The following is a 19,487-nucleotide window of genomic DNA, read 5'->3' as shown; positions in this document are numbered from 1 at the left end:
CCAAATTATGAGGATGTGTTTTGCTAGTAAACTAATGGTCAATTGCTTACTCATATACACCATGAACTAGTGAATGGTGGGGCCCCAACTGGAGCCAGCAATTAAAGCCAACTCAATCATCAAAGAAAACACTGAATTAAACATACAGCCAATCAAATTTTAGAAAACTGTAACTTTCCAAGAGTTAGTCTGGGGTTGAACCCACCATTAAACAATTATCACAACGCCTTTTGGAAAAAAAATGGTGACAATTAAAAAATTTACATGAAAAAAATAACATTTACCTAAATCATACGCAAGTAATGCAAATTTCAGTATAACTGTCATTGACCAAAGACATCTATTATATGAGTATCTAGACTGCCATAGTCATCTGAAAACAGCACATCTGCATGTTAATAAAGTTGACAGATGTGTACTCCTAGGAGACTGGGGTGGAGGATGTGGGTGGAATAGAATGTTAAACCATGACATGCTTCGTACTGCCATCCTGATTCATTGCCCCATCCGTACAGCATCCACACGAAGGTCTACGTGCATATGAACAGGGTGCATTTATCACAAGCAGATAAGAAGATGTTCATCCCTGCCAATGAAAGTGTCAGACAGATTTGTGAGTTTGCGTTCTCTAGTAACCTGGAGCTTGAGGGGGTACTCAGAAAGTTTTGGTTTCCATCTTGCGTCAGACAGTGCGCCTCCCCCAACCCCCCTTCCCATCAGTCCTCCAGCACGGATCTATAGGTGGGATGGGAGAGCCCCTCCCGGCTCCCTCCACTAACCCTGTGACCCTTAAGGAGACTGGCTCCCGGGTGTGAATTTCAGGGACAGGCTCTACATTCAACATCGAACCGGAATGAATAAAACATTTTAACGGGGAGAGGGCAGGGAACTGCCAGATACTCTGGGTTTCATAAAAGCTCGGGGTGAAAAGGTTTCTCAGAAGGAAATGAGGTCAGAATCACACTACGATGATGGGTTTATAATTCATGAGGTTTTTTTTATTTTTATCGGCAAACATGAACCCGTATGCATCAGCAAAATGAATGCATGGATTATATGGCAGTGCAAAAGAGGTTCGAACTGTGTTTGAGTACTTTCCGTGCGCGTGCCTTGGCAGCAATGTGTGCAGCAATATTTGTGATTATGGCCAAAGCACTATTTTTTTTTTTTTTTTTGCAAGCTTATAAATTACTTTTCAGTTCACAAGCACAGATCTTTCTATTGGAACAAAGCAGCAGTTTCTAGGCAGATAAAGACAAAGAAAACTGTAGTATCACCGAGGTTCTTATCTATGGAAAGTGAGTAATGAAGTAGGCATCTGGGACGGACACCGCATCAATCACCCTGCCAGTCAACGTGACCCAGGCATGCAGCAGCTCGCCTGCCCAAAAAAAGTCAAGCCTACAAAGTCTGGCCTCGGTAAGCCATCGACTGCATTATTACAGCTTTGCCTGGGGTAATCTAACGTGTGTGTGTGTGTGTTTGTGGTTGCTACTTAAAAAATTTCCAATTGAGCAAAAAAAATGCAATGGGCCCAAATATATTTCATGTGGATTCTTCCATCTACTAGATGTATCACCAGGTAGCATTTTTAAGAGGAACACTAGTCTAGTCCTTTCCGTTCCAGTTCATTGATGGAGTTCATAGATGTTCCAAGTTCATAGAGGCCCAGAGAACAGGCTTCCAGAGGTGCTGGCCTGAATTCCCAAGTGAGATTTGAGAGGTTTCCAAATAAAGACAGGTGTCCCAAGACTCTCTGTTCGCCCGTTCACCTCCCCAGCCAGCCTGTTTGTGGCAGGATTGGATGAGGGGAGCCGCTAACTCCTTGGGGGTCTGGGGATGACAGCACACCAAACATCTGTGGGGATCGCTCTCAGGAGAACAGCTGTGCATGTCTGCAGCTAATTGAATGGGCCGCTTCATTGGTTTTTACTGGCTTCGCTTTGGGAAGTGCAGAGAAATTAAGTGCGCTGGACAAGGTGTCTGGTTCTTTTGTTTATTTGCCACTATCCATTCTGGAAGTGTAGAGTCAATGACCAAAGAGCGTTAGCCCTAAAGATATCAAAGAATAAAGAAGGAACAACTCTTCCATGTAATCCCTGATGTGTCCAGAGAACTGCTAAATGGTTTTCAAAAACATGTGCCAGTGAAGCAGTGCTCTGCTCCTCTGTTGATGTTCTAATTTTTTGTGTAAACATTATATTCAAATCATTGTCATCTTGTTTGCCTTTTCATTGATTTGTCTGTTGTTGATCATTGACTTCTCATCTTATCGCTAGTGTGCAATAAAATATCATTTATTTATTATTTATTTTAAGTTTAATGTATTATTATTTATTATTTATTTTAAGTTTAATGTAAGTTGCTGCTGTGCATTCCTCTTTGTGGGGTAGATGTAAAAAAAAACTATTTTTAAATATAGATTGTTGAAAATTGTTTCATTTATTTATTTTTATTGGTTAATATAGTTTTATTATTTAATGCATGTTCCTTGTTGTCACATGGTCAGGCTACATTGAAGCAGTCTTTCAGCTGTGGTCTCAGTAATGGCACCAGGCATTACTGGGCAATGAGTTTTGAATCTTCCCTAAAGAAGAAACCGAAGGAGCTTTGTGTGTTGATCTGATTGGTCTTTTATTGGATTTATTTGCAGAGGGGTAAAGTCCATTGGTGTATTTGATTGTTTGTCAAACACTCAACTTTAACGACATTTCTATTCCAAACAGATGGAGAGACCCATTTTGGACTCTTTCAATGGTAGATGTGAACTTCACATGCAAGGCGTGGAAAACACCCCCACAGTTCCAACTGAGAAAGGGAGTATATGGGGTCTGATCCCATAAAAAGGGATTTGCTTCTTATTGCCTATCCTAGTGTAGTATAATGGGTAAGGAACTGGGCTTGTAATCTAAAGGTCACCGGATCAATTCCCAGGTAGGACACTGCCGTTGTACCCTTGACCAAAGTACTTAACCTGCATTGCTTCAGTATCCAGCCGTATAAATGGATGCTATGTAAAAGTTGTGTAAGTCGCTCTGGATAAGAATGTCTGCTCTGTGCCTGTAATGTAATTCAACCCTCAGACATCTAGCCCAGCCAAACCCAGCTCCCTGTTCAGAGACTTAGAGACAAATGATCTGTGCTGTTGGAAAAGCAGGACATTGAGCAAGCTATAGCCTATTTAGTGCGGTGAAGTGGAAGAGGAAAAAGAGTTCTGTTACTCTTGCAAAATCTGCCATCCGTGCAAGCAACTCCAGCGAAAATGGCAGCCAAAACTTGTCAAAATGAGGCGAAGGCACCACAAATATAGAGGTGCATGGTCATTTCCTTTCATTCAAGCTTTCCAGTGAATTCCGGCATTTTTACACCGCCCTGCCATTTTGTTGCCTCGGCGTGAATGCAAGCTAAAAACTTAGTTGTTTGTTTTCGGTCACCCTTTAGACAAGCTCCCTGGCATTCGTCCAAGGGAGGCTGGAAAATGGCTGCCATTCATTCCATGTCGGTGGCAGCGGCAGAGACGCGGGCCTCTTCGCGCTCTACGCATTCACGCGTGATGACCGTGGGTCGTGCGGACCTGACAGATTAGCCGACCAAGCCTGCGGGGAGCTCTCGCACACGCCTCAGTAGCCGAGCAGTTGTTGTCAAGCTTTCATCATAATTTTTGGATGTTGCATTTTTTTAAAATGAAAAAGCATCGCTCGCACCAGCATCGCATCCATTTTTCAGAAAAATGTGCACTTTGCTTGTAACCTGACAGCATTGGTCATTAGTAAGAACAGCAGTGAGAGATGGCCATATTTCAAAACTAGCATTTTGACAGCATTTTTAAAATTTTTAGTAAGAGGGTGTCAACGTGTGTAATATACATCAACCCACAATTTCTAAGCAGGTGGATCTGACCACACCTCATCATTTCAATAGGTCATACCCTCACAATTAGCTCACCTTTATGCAATTGGTCTGATTGTAATGGCAGGATTCTCCTACATGGAAAATTAGTGAAGATAAATGTCTGCACTCCGGCCCTGGCGGACTTCAGCCTTGCGAACTGTGTGCAGGACTGTGAGGATATAACATGTGCTAATGAGACTGGACTTGTTTCCGTGGATATGACCACTTTATAAAATTTAAATTTAAGATTGGTGTCTGAAAATAAGTATACATTTGGCTATATGAATTGTGTTGGCAGACCTTTGTTTGTCTTTCTGTCTGGCTTTAATTGCTATTTTCTTTCTTTTTTTTGGCATTGCTACCTTGATACCTTTTATATCAATACATCCTTATTGCTATGAATTTTGGGCAATTCCACTGGCAAAGTCTGGACCCAAGCAGACTCTCTGGAAGTCTTCATGAAAGTCCACATTGGGCCCCTTGCAGACTTGATGAATTGGGCAGCCCTAGCCGCTCTGGACTTCATGTGAACTCGCCCATTAAGTTGGCCAGTCTACAAGTCCAAGGAAGTGTGGACATTAGGATTCAGCCGATGTGTTAAAGTTTCTAAAAGTGAAAACCATTGACTGATAATGCTTTGGGTGAATGTATTCTGATAAAAAATTACCCTCAAGAATACTGAAGCAAAAAACATCTGGAGTGAACAGTGCCACTTACATTTACTTTGGTGGGGTGAGGACTTGGAGCAGTTGGGGAGACCATACTTTTCTTTCTCGTTTTGGTCATTTTATTTCAAGCAAATCCTGAATATCGTTACTTGTAGATATCTGAGTAGCAGTTGTCATTTTTTAATTAGAGAACTTATTAATAGGTTAAATGTACTTTCAAATTAAGTTTTTATCCACTTAAGATTCCCTACTGTTTGAAACACTGCCTGAAATGCCTCAACTGTTTTGTTTGCTCAAATAATTTAGTAGTGCTGTGCCTTTTTTCTTAGTTTTCCACCTAATTTTTAAAAAATGAATATGAGTGAATACACAAACTAAAATAAAACAAAAGAAGTTCTAACAGAACAAAGTACAGTAGGCAATGTTCCGATCATTACAAGACTGTTGTCTCTCCCTGTTCCTTTTATCAGTACAAAAAAAAACCCACTGAAAAGAATGACTTCCAATCATGTCTGCTCGTGTAGCCTTTAAGCAGTTAATTGCTTCTGAGCCTGAAACAAATCATGTGCTCATTACTGCTCCATTCTGAAAGGCTGCCTCTTTTAGATTGTTCCATTTGAAGTCAAGGACAATGGGTGCTGGACGAAAGTGAGTGGACAGACAACTGATCAAACATCCTCCCATTACATGAAACATTGAACACGGAATGGTCATACATCCAAAGGAAGCGTTTCTTTCAGTGACAGATAAAATAAAATGTTAAGCACAGAAGCTTTGAAGCCAACTGCAGTTGGTCAGCTGTGCCGTTTTTCAGTGGTAGCCATAGTATCATCTTCATTCTCAACAACCCATTTTAGAGCCACCAACCCCATGAAAATGGAATGTTTCGGATTAAAAAAAGGTTTTATGAAATTCTTTGGTTTTCATGATGCAATCTTTCTTTGTAAACGTCACCAAAGTTATCCCGAAGAAGATGCTGTAAAGACTGGAAAGGAAAGAATGAACACATGTCACAGGTTAAACCAGATTAACAACCGGTATTTATGTACTACAATGCAGATTACACAGATGTGGGAATGGCGAGTGGATATATTTGGGCAGTGGAGTGAGTAAGTAAGTATGGATCTTTATTTCCCTATACAGAGTTGAACTAGGGTTAGATCCACAACACATAACTGAGCTTGTATCAGGTCCTCAACATAGAGTTGAACTAGGGTCAAGCCCACAACACATAGTTGAGCTTGTTTCAGGTCCCGAACATGGAGTTGAGCTAGGGTTAGGCCCCACAACACCCAGTTGTGCTGGTGTCAGACCCCTAATACCAAACTGCAAGAGGATTAGGTCCATAACACGCAGCTGAGGTAGTGTCAGGTCCGTAAAATAGAGTTGTGCAAGGTTCCAAGCCCATAATACACAGCTGAGGGATCATCATAGCATAAAGCTGAAGCCTGGAAACAGCTGAATGTGCTTTAGATCCTTTGCTAGCAGCAGCCTTCCTTTGGGTGTAATGTAATGTAACGGGTGTGCCCTTTTAGGTCAAAGCCTTCTTTCATCAGTCTTCACAAAGCTCATGGCCTACCAATAGCCTTCACATAAGCATATGGATCAGTGACTCACACCAATCAATAGATTGAAAAACTGAGGAAATATTCCCAGAGAATTTGATTTAGAATATTTTATGCATGGATTTCAATAATTAAATTATTGTGCCACAAACAATTTCTAGTTAAACCAAAAGAAATTTCAAGGCCAAAATATTCTGTAAGAGCATAACTTACTCTGCTGTTTTATGTGTCCTATAGTGGAATATTTAAAAATCATATTATTTTTTCTTTGTTTGTTTAAAACGGTGGGTCATGGAACATGACATCCTACAATGAAAAATAATGGGTGCTAATGTGGCAGGTAGATTGAATTTATTAAGTAAATGTAACAGCAGAAGCATTCTGCTGCTAAAGTAAAATAGTATTTGTGTCAACACAGGCATTTTCCCCATTGGTACATAATAATGAAAACACTGATGATGCTAACCTCAGTTAGGTTCAGCTGCCATTACTGGCGTGACAGGAATATACTTATGCTGTCAAGGTGTAGACTGAATAAATGACAGATCACAAATCTCCAATGGAAAATTCTCTCTCTCTCTCTCTCTCTCTCTCTCGGGTATACTTTTAGTGAGTAGGTAACTGCCTTTGTTAGAGGGGAAGAAAGACATCCAAGGTGAAGTAATCATGGGAATGCAGACAAATACACCTGTTCTCTAAAAGTGGACCCAAATTAATCTCACCTTCCCGCTCAGAAAGTCCAGTCATTTTCCCATCCATCCCCATCCCCAGGAGTTTATTCACTGTTGATATATTGTACGATGTTTGCGTGAATCCCTATAGCCATATAAGGTCAGGAAATATTGGGAAATTTGGACAGAAAGAGAGCCAATGGTCTATTTTTCACTTTTCCTCTATTTGCCAAAAAAGGAGAACCATTGCTTATGTCTACCTCCTTGTGTTTATCCCTTGAAATAGATCAAAACCAACAAAGTATCACAAGGCTTATATATATATATATATATATATATATATATATATATATATATATACTTTATATTTGTTTGTTGCCACACAATAAAAAAATTAATTCAGTGTTCAGAAATTGATCGTTTTTTTATTCCTCAAAAGATCCAGACTGCATACAGTAAAACAAAAACTGAGAGCATTATTTCTGTCAAATCTTTTACTTTAACTGACTGCCATCACCAAGCAGCCACTGACTCGATTAAAGTGCGGGTTCCCTTAAGGTATATCTTCAAGCACTATGAGGGGAATGAGGGATTGAAGTCTTCCACTTTCTTCCTTACTAGCACATGTTTATTTCTCCTTCTATCAACCTGTCTTATCTTCCTACACAGAAAAATGTCCAGTGTCAACTCTAACAGTGTTAATTCAACTCTTAACAGATAAGATTTGGTCCCACATTGACAATCCCGATTTCAAATTCTGTACTTTGAGTCAAGGACACTTAAGAGGTCAAAAGTCTCATTTTCTTTTATTATTGTCGGAAACTTAGAACATTTTCATATTTAGAAAGCTTATGTGAGTAGGAGGTGCAATGACAACAAAATGTACACTGATCAGCCACAACATTAAAACCACCTACCTAATATTGTGTAGGTCCTGTTCATGCTGCCAAAATCTACACAATATTAGGCAGGTGGTTTTAATGTTGTGGCTGATGGGTGTATATGTAAAAAAGTAAATATTTTTAGCCAGACTATATAATGAATATTGGCACTGTTAGGAAGGCAACCTGAGTCAAATCCAGAAATTAAGTTTTCCATTTGATAATAAATAGAGATGTTTTTATGGGCAGAGCTAGCCCAGACCTCAGACATGTAAGCAATGTTGAGCATGCAGAGGAAGAGAGTGTCTGAATAGGAAGTTAGACCTTGAGATGGCATCCCAAGCATTTATTTCTCCAGTTATGGAATGAGCTGTCAAGAAAGATTTAATAAGTAGAGATCAGGAGTATTAAAATATCTTTTGGTTTGTCTTTGCAATTTTGTTTGTGAAGATAAGTTGAAACAGATCCATTCAATTCATGTTACATCTATGCATACATAACAGTAAGAGGCCGATTAATTCTGTATTTACACTAACTGTGGTATAGCCACTGTTTAACAATGTATCTGTATTTTCTGAAGAAATGAATGAAATTTTTTTGCCGCAGTACAAAATATCTGGATGTCTATCTTGGATCTATTCTTGTTTTTCTGTGTACAGAAATTGAACCTATTTGTGTATTCAATGGTCTAGGGCACATCTGGGCTGCCCTTGAAAATGTTCAATTTCTGCATTTCCAGTAGTTTCTTACTCATTGTTGTTAAGAGGCACCATGTAAGGGCCCAGGAGGAACGTGACCCCTATTTTTGCTGCCCTCCCTCTGGGGTTTGCTCACATTCCTCCCAGCTGGGATGTCTGGAGCTGTCAATCTGCACCTGGATGTGATTTCGACCAAAAAAGAGAGGCATGTTTCCAAAATTAGGAACCCAGACCTCTTTTAACACTCACATTGATGCATTCGCCCTCAGCATGCTTTTTGAAGGCCCATTTTCAGAAGGAGCATACAAGGAGAATTCCCTCTGGCAGTTTTTGTTTCATTTCCACAGTAGATGCCACCTTTTCTTCAGGAAGCTGCTCGGCCATGAGGAAAGTTTTTACCATGTAATTGCTAAGAAGAGCCGGCAAACTCAAAAAGAAATCTTTTCATTACGATTCGCCATATTACTTTGGGGACTGTGTCCACAGGCCAGTGCTATGGACCACCCTTATGAATCTATATGGATTGTGTAATCTAAACTCTTGCATGCATTCAATATTTCTCTCTTTTCCTTTTTTGTGTTTTCTACCACTTCATTGTTCGGTTCGTTTAGTCCAAGGTTTCGGCCAAATTCACCCTATACGAAAAATGCAGGATTCCTGCGAAGAAACATTGGCTCTGTTGGGGAAAGGATGTCTTGTGAAAACTGTGTTTTGTCTGTTTCCACATTTTCATAGGTCACATTTCAAAAAAACAAATCCAACCTGTGTGTTTACAACAGGGCAATTTAAACATGTGGTTCATGAGTGGAATGTTGTCATTTCTCTGGTCTGTGGTACATTTTGGCTGTCTCTTACGGGGGACATGGCCAGTACAAACACAGTGGGAACTGCAGAGCCTGATAACAAGAGAAATCTGATATTTTCACGCCCTCCTGCTTCTTCCATCCTAAAACATGCAGTAATAAGATGTTACTTTGTCTTTTGGGGAAGTATTTAGCAGGCCGAGAAATGTGGAGTGAATGTTTAATTGCAGACCAGATCAACAAAAATGGGCTGACAAATGCAATTCTAAAGGAATTGAATATTTAAAAACTGAATTTTACTCATATTAAGTTGCTAGCTAAAAGTAATTACTGCAGTAACGTAAATGTGTGCATAGGTCCTATGGTACTAATAATTATTTGTGTAATGTTGTTTGTTTGTATTGTAATGTAATGTATTCAGGCTTCGAAGTGCATGTGAACTCTGAAGGGCAGTCCTGTGGATCCACCTCTCCCCTTCTGCCAAGTCTGTAGTTGTCATGGCTTCAAACTGATGCTTGAAAGAGCAAGGACGTTCCAATTGCCTTATACACGCTTCCTCGATTCCTCTGTCCCCCTGTCCTTTTTTTGTGTCCTCTGATGGGTGGAGCTGGGAGCAAGGAAAGGAAGCAAGGAGATAAAATACACAGATGGAATGTTGACAATGTTGACGTTCATTCCAGACGTCAATTTCACATATTTTTGGCCTTCCATACTAGGAAAAGAGATGAGGAAAAATAAGCAGTTGGCACGCACCCCTGTTGCTTGGTTTTGTTTAGGTACAATATCAATGCAACCCCTGACAATTCAGATTCCTTGTCTGCTAGGCTTGCCAATTGAATGTGAATACTTTGATAAAATAGCCACACAAGCTGAATTTTAATTGAATAACACAGGCAACATCAAATTGTCCAAACATAAAATAAACAAAGCAGAGACTACCCACCCTGTATAAAATATGATATTAATAATAGTTTCAACTGCATACGTTGATTATTGTTCATACACAAAAAAAGATCTCTCCAAAATTGGTGGCCACCATGTGAATCTGTGCTTCACCAGCTGGGACAGCACAAAGTACATCATAGCGAGTACTGTGCATAGAGGGAAATTGGGTGGTCATTTACCCACAAGACCTTTTTACAGAACTCTGCAGGCTCATTTACGTGTTTTTGTGACAAACTAGTGATTGGCATCTTGCAGTGTACCCTCTGTATTTCTGTTTGTGAAGTCTTCTGTGGACAGTAGTCACTGACAGATCCACACCTGCCTCCTGTGTTTCGTATCTGTTGGACATCTGTTTGGGGGTTTTTCTACATTATGGTGAGAACTCTTCGACCATCAATGAGGTCATCCTTGGCTTACCAGGCTCTTTGTGATTTCTGAGCTCACCAGTGCTCTCTTTGTTCTTAATAATGTTACAAACAGTTGATTTTGGTAAGCCTATGGGTTGGGTGTGTCTCTGGATGTTTGTTCTTTTCCTAATTTCTCAGCCTCATAATGGTTTCTTTGACCTTCATTGGCACAACTCTGGTCCTCATGTTGACAAATGCCAATAACAGACTCCAGGCAGTCAAAAGGCTAGAATCAAAACTAGATACTGTACGCTCTCTTATACATGCACTAAGGAAGCAATTGAACACACCTGATTAACAAAACACCTATGATGGGATTTTATCCTAAGCATTATGAAGCCCTGAAATGGGGAGACTATTTATAAAAAGTGTTTTATAAAGATTTCTACATGGTGAAACCAAAACGTATAAAATACCTTTAAATAAAACTGAGAATGTGTACTTTAACCACATGTGAATTGTTTGATTACACCTATAAAATTGTGAAGTACAGAGCCAAATCAGTAACAAAATATACATTTGTCCCAAACATTATGGTTCTCACTGAATGTATATATATATATATATATATATATATATATATATATATATATATATATATATACACACACACACACACACACACACACACATAGGGGCATTGTCATCCTGGGAGAGACCACTCCCATCAGGATATAAATGTTTCATCATAGGATAAAGGTGATCACTCAGAATAGCTTTGCATTGATTTGAAGTGACTCTTCATTCTCAGGGGACAAGTGGACCCAAGCCACCTCTCTGTAGACCAGTGTCTATGGTTTTTGCACCTCTGAACTAAGCATGATGGGATGTTAATTGCTTGATTGTATCATGTAGTATACCTGTATGAAAGCATCTGAATTTGTTAGTTTTATCCACTCATTTATTCAGGTGTTTCCTTCAAGTTGGCACCCATCAAGGCTGCCTCACAGTAAGTGCAACATTTATATTAATACTTTTTCTTTTACAACTAACTTATGTATCATATTTTGCAATGCTGTTCGAATACCTTGACCAAGAGATCCATGTGTCTTCTGTGTTTGTTGTGTTTTGTGTGCCTGACATCTCACAAGTTATCTTGATTTTGATTTGAGTTTGATCTTCTCTGTGGCAGTGCATCTTTTTTCTTTCTCTATTCCAAAGAGATATGGTACTCATCTGCTATTTTACAAAGGGAACTGTGTGAAGACATTGCCTGTAGTGATAGTTTGAGCATGGCTAGATGGGATTTCTCCACGTGATGCACCCTTCTCCTTCTGTACTTGCCCTCACAGTTACCAAGGAGCACAGTTGTGAGAAGTGACCTTGAGACCCTTGTAGCCTTGCTGCTAAAATAAGTCTGAGACAGTCAATGCTGCTCAAACCTTGATAATCATAACCCAGACTACCATATTAGTTATACAGTTGAATGCAAAAGAACTGGGACTTATACACTGGGTTTGAAATAAAACCATTCACTATGGGTATTTCCATCCATATCAGATGATCTGTGTAGGAATTGTATAGTCCCTCAATTTTATGGGGGCAAAAGTAATGAAATAAAACCATGCAATTTAGTACACTGAAAATCCTTTGCATTTGATGACTGCCTGAAGTCTGCAATCCATAGACATAACCAGATGTGAGGTATGTTCCCTGGTGATGCTCTGTCAGGCCTGTACTGCAGCCAGCTTCAGACCTTTTTGTTTCTAGCGTGTTTTGTCTTCAGTTCAATATTCCACTTTTTGAAAAACCTCTTGGTTGCTTTAGCCGTATACTATTGATCATTGTCCTGCGGGAAGGTGAAGTACTGTCCAATGAATTTTGAGGCATTTGGTTGGATCTGAGCAGATAACATGTTTCTGTACACTATGGAATTCATTTTGAATCATCAGTCAGTGAATGAAGTCAGTCAGTTCCAGTGGCATCCATACATGCCAATGCCCTTACATAACACTGCCTCCACTCAAGGTGAGGGGGATCATGAGCAGTTCCTTTCTTTCTCCACACCATTCTCTTTCCATTACTTTGGAACAAGTTAATACTGATCTCATCTGCCCATAAGAAACTCTACAGTTTTTTAATGTACTTTTCCCCAAACTCTAATCTGGCAGTTCTGCTTGAGTTCTGCTTGAGGCTTACCAGTGGTTTGCATCTTGCTGTGAACCCTCTGAGGTTATGCTGGTGTAGTCTTCCTTTTATTATGACACATCTATACCTACATCCTTGAGAATGTTCTTGATCTGATTGACAGTTGAAAATTAGTTTTTCATCACAATTGAAAGTATTCTTTGGGCATCTACTACAGTTGTCTTCCATGATCTACCAGGCTGTTTGCTATTGTTGAGTTCAACAGTGCATTCTTGCTCCTTAACAATGTACCAAACAGTTGATTTTGACACACCCAATATTTTGGTTATGTCTCTGATTTATTCAGATTCCATTCTCCCCGCCTGCTTTGCTGCCGATATCCCCTCTTTTTTATTCCTCATGTTGAGAGACAACAACAGATTCAAATGTAAAGTCAACACCTAGAATCAACTCTAGACCTTTTCTTAGCTTTCTTGTGTATGAAATAATGTTGCAACAACATACAACTGGCCAAGGAACAGCTGGGCAGCCAATTATCCAATTACTTTTAGGCCCCCAAAATGGGGGGGTATATATGAAAGGGCTGAAATTCTGACATGGTTTACACAATATGGATGTAAATACCAAGCTGTCAGTCTGCATTTCAACAGCATATTCATTGTTTTATTTCATTTCAAATCAAATGTGCTGGAGTAGAGAGCCAAAACAACAAGAATTGGGCCGATGTTCAAAAACTCAAAGACTATAAATATACAAACATACAGACACACACACACACGCACACACGTACACACAGTAAAATGTGTTCATGCTCTTCTTTTTGTGATGAAACATAGTCACAGTCTCCATGTATTTTCTTGTTCTAAATGCTAAGAAATGAGAATCAGAAGACTAGTCAATGAGAAACAATGTAACTGAATGCCTTTGCAGACAGTAATGTTGACTCTGGAATCTTTACAGGCGGCATAGCTGTTGCAGTCCAAGAAACCATTCTAGCACTAGGGCCATGTGGGATGTCTCTCAAGAAAAAAGAAAAAAGAAAAAAAAAAAAAAACTTTGAGAGTTTTTTCACAGCCTGTTGTAAGCAATCAGAGAAGCAAATAGAGACCAGCGCCAAAGCTGAGTGGAGCAGGGCAGCTCCTATGCAGAGGTCTGAGAGCAATGCGAGATCCACAGCCGCCACATCAAGGCAGCCAGGAAGACCAGGGATTTGCACTCAGCTCCAACGTGGAGAGGCTAGCGCTCTCCCCTCCCCTGGAACGCGTTCTCAGCCATTCGGGCATGTCTGCTGGGGAGACGAGTCCGACTTTAAGCTCCTGCGACTCTCGGCTGTAGGGCTGTGGATGGACACAACCTCCTGGAATCTTCTCACCTCAAGCCATTCCTGCTCACCAGCCAACGAGGATTTACGAGGGACGCAGATTTGGTCTACGGCTATACAGAATACTCAGAACAACTGTTTTCTTTCTCATTGATCCTTGAGCCCAGCGAGGTGTGGCTCGAATGATGGCAGTTGCCGTTGTGGCTTGTTCGCTGTGGGTGCTGTTGCTCGTCGGTTGGGTGCAGGTGGAGGCACAGAGGCAGGATGCCCGCACTAACCCCTGGAGACAGAGGATCCAGTGGGAGAACAACGGAAGGGTGTTCAGCCTGCTCAACAGCGGGGCCGAGTATGTCCCCGCCAGGGGCCAGGACCGTCAGAGGAGCCACAGGGTGCTGCTGGCAGACGCGTCGCCTCACGGGGCCCGCCGGCCCCAGGGCAGCAACGTGCGCAGACAGGCCCCATCCCGGGCCGGCTCTGAGATGACCAGGAGCCAGACCAGACCGTCTTTTGGGTTCGGTCGGGTGCCGGATAACTGGCGCCAGGGGGCGGCGAGTGTGGCTAACGGTGCTGGACGGTACCAGTCTTCCTCAAGCTCCCGAGTCAGGCCTTTGACAGGTTCTTCGTCATCTTCTTCTTCTTCATCATCATCATCATCTTCTTCATCATCTTTCAATGGGCCATCTTACCCTCAGTACCTCCTTCCTCGCCAGCCCTCCTACTCTGCACCATATGATGCCATCATCACAGAGCCCCGAGCCGGGGGGGCCAGATATTCAGCTGGTACCAGCAGGAGCTATGCCCGTGCGCCACACACCGGGGGAAGTCTGTTGCCAGTGCAGCCAAACTCGCCCACTGACTACAGCGAGAACGGTTACCGCTACTACCAGTCGGCCCCCAACCTAGCTTTGCCAAGCCAGCCGGCTCAGCCACCTGTCTCGGGTGGCCTAGACCACACCTATTCCCTGAGCCTGTACAATGAAGGGTCCCCTGCCATTCCTGACGCCAACATTGCCCCTGAAGCCAATCCCAACGCCCCAGCAGTGGACAGGAGCAGTACAGACAATCAGACGCCCTTGCGCAGCCCACAGTATGAGCAGTTCCCCCCCTTTGCGAGAGTACAGCCACCTGTCTTGATGCCAGCCCCATCAGGCAGGAACCCCATCTCTCCCAACTCCGCACTGGAGAACCCCAACGTTAATGTGGGCACTGTTTACCAAACTGAGCAGAGAGGTAAGACAAAACAACTTGGTCTCTTGTTCCTACAATTGCCAAACCACTGTCTTTTTTCAAAAAAATTTCAATTGGGTAGTGTCGAGATTGACGTGGGTGTTATCTTCACCTGATCTTTTATCTAGATACTGCCTTCTCATTTAAAGGGACCTTCTTTCAATCCTTTTGTAAAATGTAAATTTCCTCTAAAGGCAAAGTGAACAGCTGATTTCTGAACATACATGCGGGTTGTGAAATGGGCATCTGCAATGTGTCAAAACCAGAGAGGTAAAATCATCAGAGGAGAACAAAAAAGGGGCCTGAAAATGTATACTTCCTTTGGCCTTTTTTTCATGCTTCCTGGCAGTAGCAAGCCATTTAGATTTGAGGGATGTTGAAACAAACCAGTTCAGCAGAGCACTAACCACACTACCTGACTCCTAAGCCGTTTACCTTTGCAGTTGGAGAAAGGCTTCATCTTGTATATTTTTCAATTTCCGTTTCATTTTCTACCATCTAAAGCACTTCTGTGAAAGTTTGGCAATAGAAAAGAATGAGTCATTGAGTCGACTGCTGAGGCTTACCATTTCAACACTGGCTGAAAAAGAAAACAGAATTGTTAGATTAAGCCTTGAATAAACCATTCAATTATTGCAACCAGGTGTTTCAAATTCTGATTCACTACTCAAAACACTAGCTGAAACAATGTCACAGTACATTGTATTTAAATGAACCATCTGCATTTAGCTTGTGCCATGTTGAGAGGTTTCCATGTTGAGCATTGCGGTTGCATTAGTTGAACATATGCTAGGTTACACTTTCATAAAAGGTGGGTCAGAAAGTTTGGGCTCAGAGTGCCAAGACCCCTGAATCAGGCAACCATAATGGGAAAGAAGTTGACACAACTGAGGTAGACTCCCACATACACAGTAAAATGTTTGCTGTTAATTCAACTAATTCAACAAAGTTCATGTAAATTAAATCTGGTTCAAATATACTCTCTCAAAGTGAACTTTATTCCTAACCGAACTATTCAGATTGGCTTTCCTTTCAGTCATTCCAGGCATGTCAGAGATAGCTGCTGAGATTTATATCGGCCTACGTCCGTTACACATTGCTGTACCTTCTTTTCGTTCATCTTTTTCTTAGCAAAATATGTTTTTGAAAAATAATATCTAAATATATACAATATTTGACCATAATTTTACCATCCCTACACCTGACTGGATTTTATATCAGATTTCAAGATGAGGCAATGGGATATGAATAAAGGAGAATTCAGACCCAGACTATCAGTCTTTGGTTATCTATTGCAACATATTCCCTGCTGAGCATAGCATTGTAATGATACGCTTGCCAGGATTCAACATTTGTTTTGTATCTGGTGGTGTTCTTTAACAGTAAATTGAGTTTAAATTATTTTTATGCAACCCACTGAGTAGGCAACATGAAAAGTGATTTTAATTTCACATGTGCTTATAATTTATTGCAGTACAGAGAAACCTATCTGGACTCTTTTCAATTTTGAATGAATAGGATCTCTTAGATCACTCTTAGGTCTCTTAGATGCCATTTCCTTTCACCTTTGTATTTTCGCCATTAAATTTTGACAGCTACAGAAACAATCTGAAGTTGTGCACCACTAAAAATGGTTTTCCTTTCAATACTTTCAACACCGGCAGCCTCTCAGGTATATCTCACTTGAAAACGTAACTTAATTATATTGTGATTCACAAGCAATTGCATCTTACAGGCAAGTGTGGTTGATGACAGTAAACATCTAAATCTGAAATATCTGTATGCAGATAAACATATTATGTGGTCCTGTTTCTCATAGCAACACAAATAAATCAATCGTCAACCTGATTATCATCAAAGGACTTAATTGATTTCCGAACTACTCTGCTCACACCCAAAATGTTAACATTTGAGGGACACCACAGGCCCTCACTGATTTATTTGAGTTGAAGATGGTAAGTTGTCAAAACTTTGAACAATAGAAAGCAGGCAATAGATCATATTGCCATATGCCTAATACTGATCATATTTCCACAAACCTAAAACAATTTTACAGTAAGGAATGTCATAGTACGCCTGAGGTAATATGCTTAGGCATGGTCTCTGAAACTGAATTGTGCAGTAACAATTCTGAAAATGATATGTATATCAAATTTATATACCTTGAAATATTTTTGATGCATTCTTTTGATTTTATATAACAAATGGCTTGTCCTTTTATCTCTTCAGTCATAACTCATCATAACCCAGATATCACTTTTTGGGTATTCAATGGGTTATTTAATAGCTTACTGCATGCAATATGTAATTCTATTATACAGAATGGAATTTTTTTTTTTTTTTTTTAAATGCATAACAATTTGTAGGACCTTTTTTTCCCGCATATTACAGTGTTGTACACTTTGGATTTTGGCGAGGAAACAATTTTAAGGGCAGAGGAGGGTTAAAAAAATCCAAGTGTGGAATCAGACTCTCTTTCAAAAAAAGATAATCGGCTTTTTGCTCAGATCAGCCCCATTCCGGTTCAGGAGGCAGAGATCTGTGGCTCCTGCTGCTTATGGCACTGAACAAAGTCCAGGGGAGAGGAACCCGGGAGTGTGATGGCTCCCCTGCCAGGAAAACCACAGCATTTCGCACAGCCGCTCTGTGTTTACCAGGAAGCTCCCTCTGTTTACCTAGACTGACTGAAAGGGATAACAAATGAGACATATTATCGCAGTCAGAGGCTGGTGAGAACTCTCACTTGAACCTGGTTCAACCAAACCAACCAAGAAGGTCTTTACCCTGGGTATTACAGGTGAGAGATTGGAAAGTCTGTGTTCCTTCCTGGAACTGAAAGTGGGCATTATTTTTCTCCTTCACAATAACCTATTCTGATACCTCCCATGGAGTCAGTGGAGTCAGTCAAAGCCATCACAAGAAATTAGAATTAACACTAGTATGAGATGGGCGGTCATCAGACCACTCATTCCTTACTAGGATGCAGGATTTTCACTGGATATTTTTCATTGCATCCTGACATTCACAATTCTTGACTTCCTAAAGTAATTAAATTAATATTTCTAACACAGTCCTTTCTTATTTCACTGAGCAAAAAAATATCATAATTATTGAAACTTGCAACATAGGGCATAGTTCAGTTGCTGTAGTTTTGAATTTGCCAGATTTCCTCTATGAGACCCAATACTGCCAAGCTGACTGGCAAATTTTGCTGGTTTGCTTGTGAATAGCAACTAAGCAAATATTTGGAACATAAATGTGCATCAAAACATGAACATCAGAATAGAACATCTTTTAATACATGCCCAGTAACAGAAATTTTGATTGTACATATATTTCATCATTGCATAAATCAATGAATGAATTGATATATTATTTTTTCAGACCAGGAACGTCTATGCTAAAAGGTTCCGGGACTTTCTTAGTGAGACAGTCGTTAGCTATGACATTGCAGAGATGCTTGCTTATTTGTTTTTCTTTTTTTGTGACAGTGTTGGGCAAATGTCTTAAAGAGTAAATAAATTAGCTCATTGTTACTTCAGCTTTTGTCCAGAGGTTTATCTGACTGCGCCCATTAGAAAAGATCCACCCCCCCATCTCTCTTTCTCTCTCTCTCATACACACACACACACACATACAAATGTCCTAATTCTGAAGCACATGAACTGTGTTTTATTGGAAAATATAGTTGTACTAAATCCCACGTACCGTATGTTTTGTGTGATAATACAGTCGTAAATCCTGTATAATATGTGTCATATTACCGATGACAGTTATACTGTACTTAACCTGAATACCACTGCTAATGGAGTATTGAATAGTTCTCATTAGATGTGTCAAGCCTTTGATTTCTGAATGACTCCTCCCACACACAGGATTACCATTCATTTTAAATTAACTGCATGAGGATGAAATGAATTGGAACATGTTCATCCTGCGTTGCCATTTAGACTGCTAGACTGGAAGTGCAGTGCAACATTTATCATAAGTTAAGGTCACCAGATGAAGATACGATGCCATCATTAACAAAATCTTAATTTGATCTCAGTTGTTTCCATATGGTGAGAAGGAGAGGCTGTTGACATACATTAGAAATGATAAAACGCACTTGATCCATCTTGGCAAAGGGAAAGCCACAGATATGGCAGACGAAAACCTGTTTTTGCATAATTAACAACCGTGCTCATTTAAATAAAAACCACCCATCACCAGCTGATTCCTTTTCCGCTTGATTGTCTCTAATGTGGTTTCCCTGCCTGTGTAACTTGATTAAATTGCATTAAATCACTTTTTGTATGTAACAGAAACCAATCTCTGTTGCC

The 19,487-nt window shown here is 40.5% G+C and overlaps 1 protein-coding gene across 1 annotated transcript in view; it reads left to right on the top strand.

Annotated features, from left to right (window-relative positions):
- Positions 1-13,726: 13,726 nt before the first annotated feature.
- LOC118227206 (lysyl oxidase homolog 1-like) overlaps positions 13,727-19,487 on the top strand; it is a 20,572-nt gene continuing 14,811 nt past the window's right edge. Inside the window, exon 1 of the mRNA XM_035417413.1 lies at positions 13,727-15,168. Within this exon, the coding sequence (XP_035273304.1) occupies positions 14,121-15,168 (1,048 nt within the window). The 5' untranslated portion in view covers positions 13,727-14,120. The remainder of the gene's footprint in view (positions 15,169-19,487) is intronic.

This window comes from Anguilla anguilla, chromosome 5, assembly GCF_013347855.1.
Source record: "Anguilla anguilla isolate fAngAng1 chromosome 5, fAngAng1.pri, whole genome shotgun sequence".
Taxonomy (NCBI): domain Eukaryota; kingdom Metazoa; phylum Chordata; class Actinopteri; order Anguilliformes; family Anguillidae; genus Anguilla; species Anguilla anguilla.
This window is presented reverse-complemented; position numbering and strand designations above follow the sequence as displayed.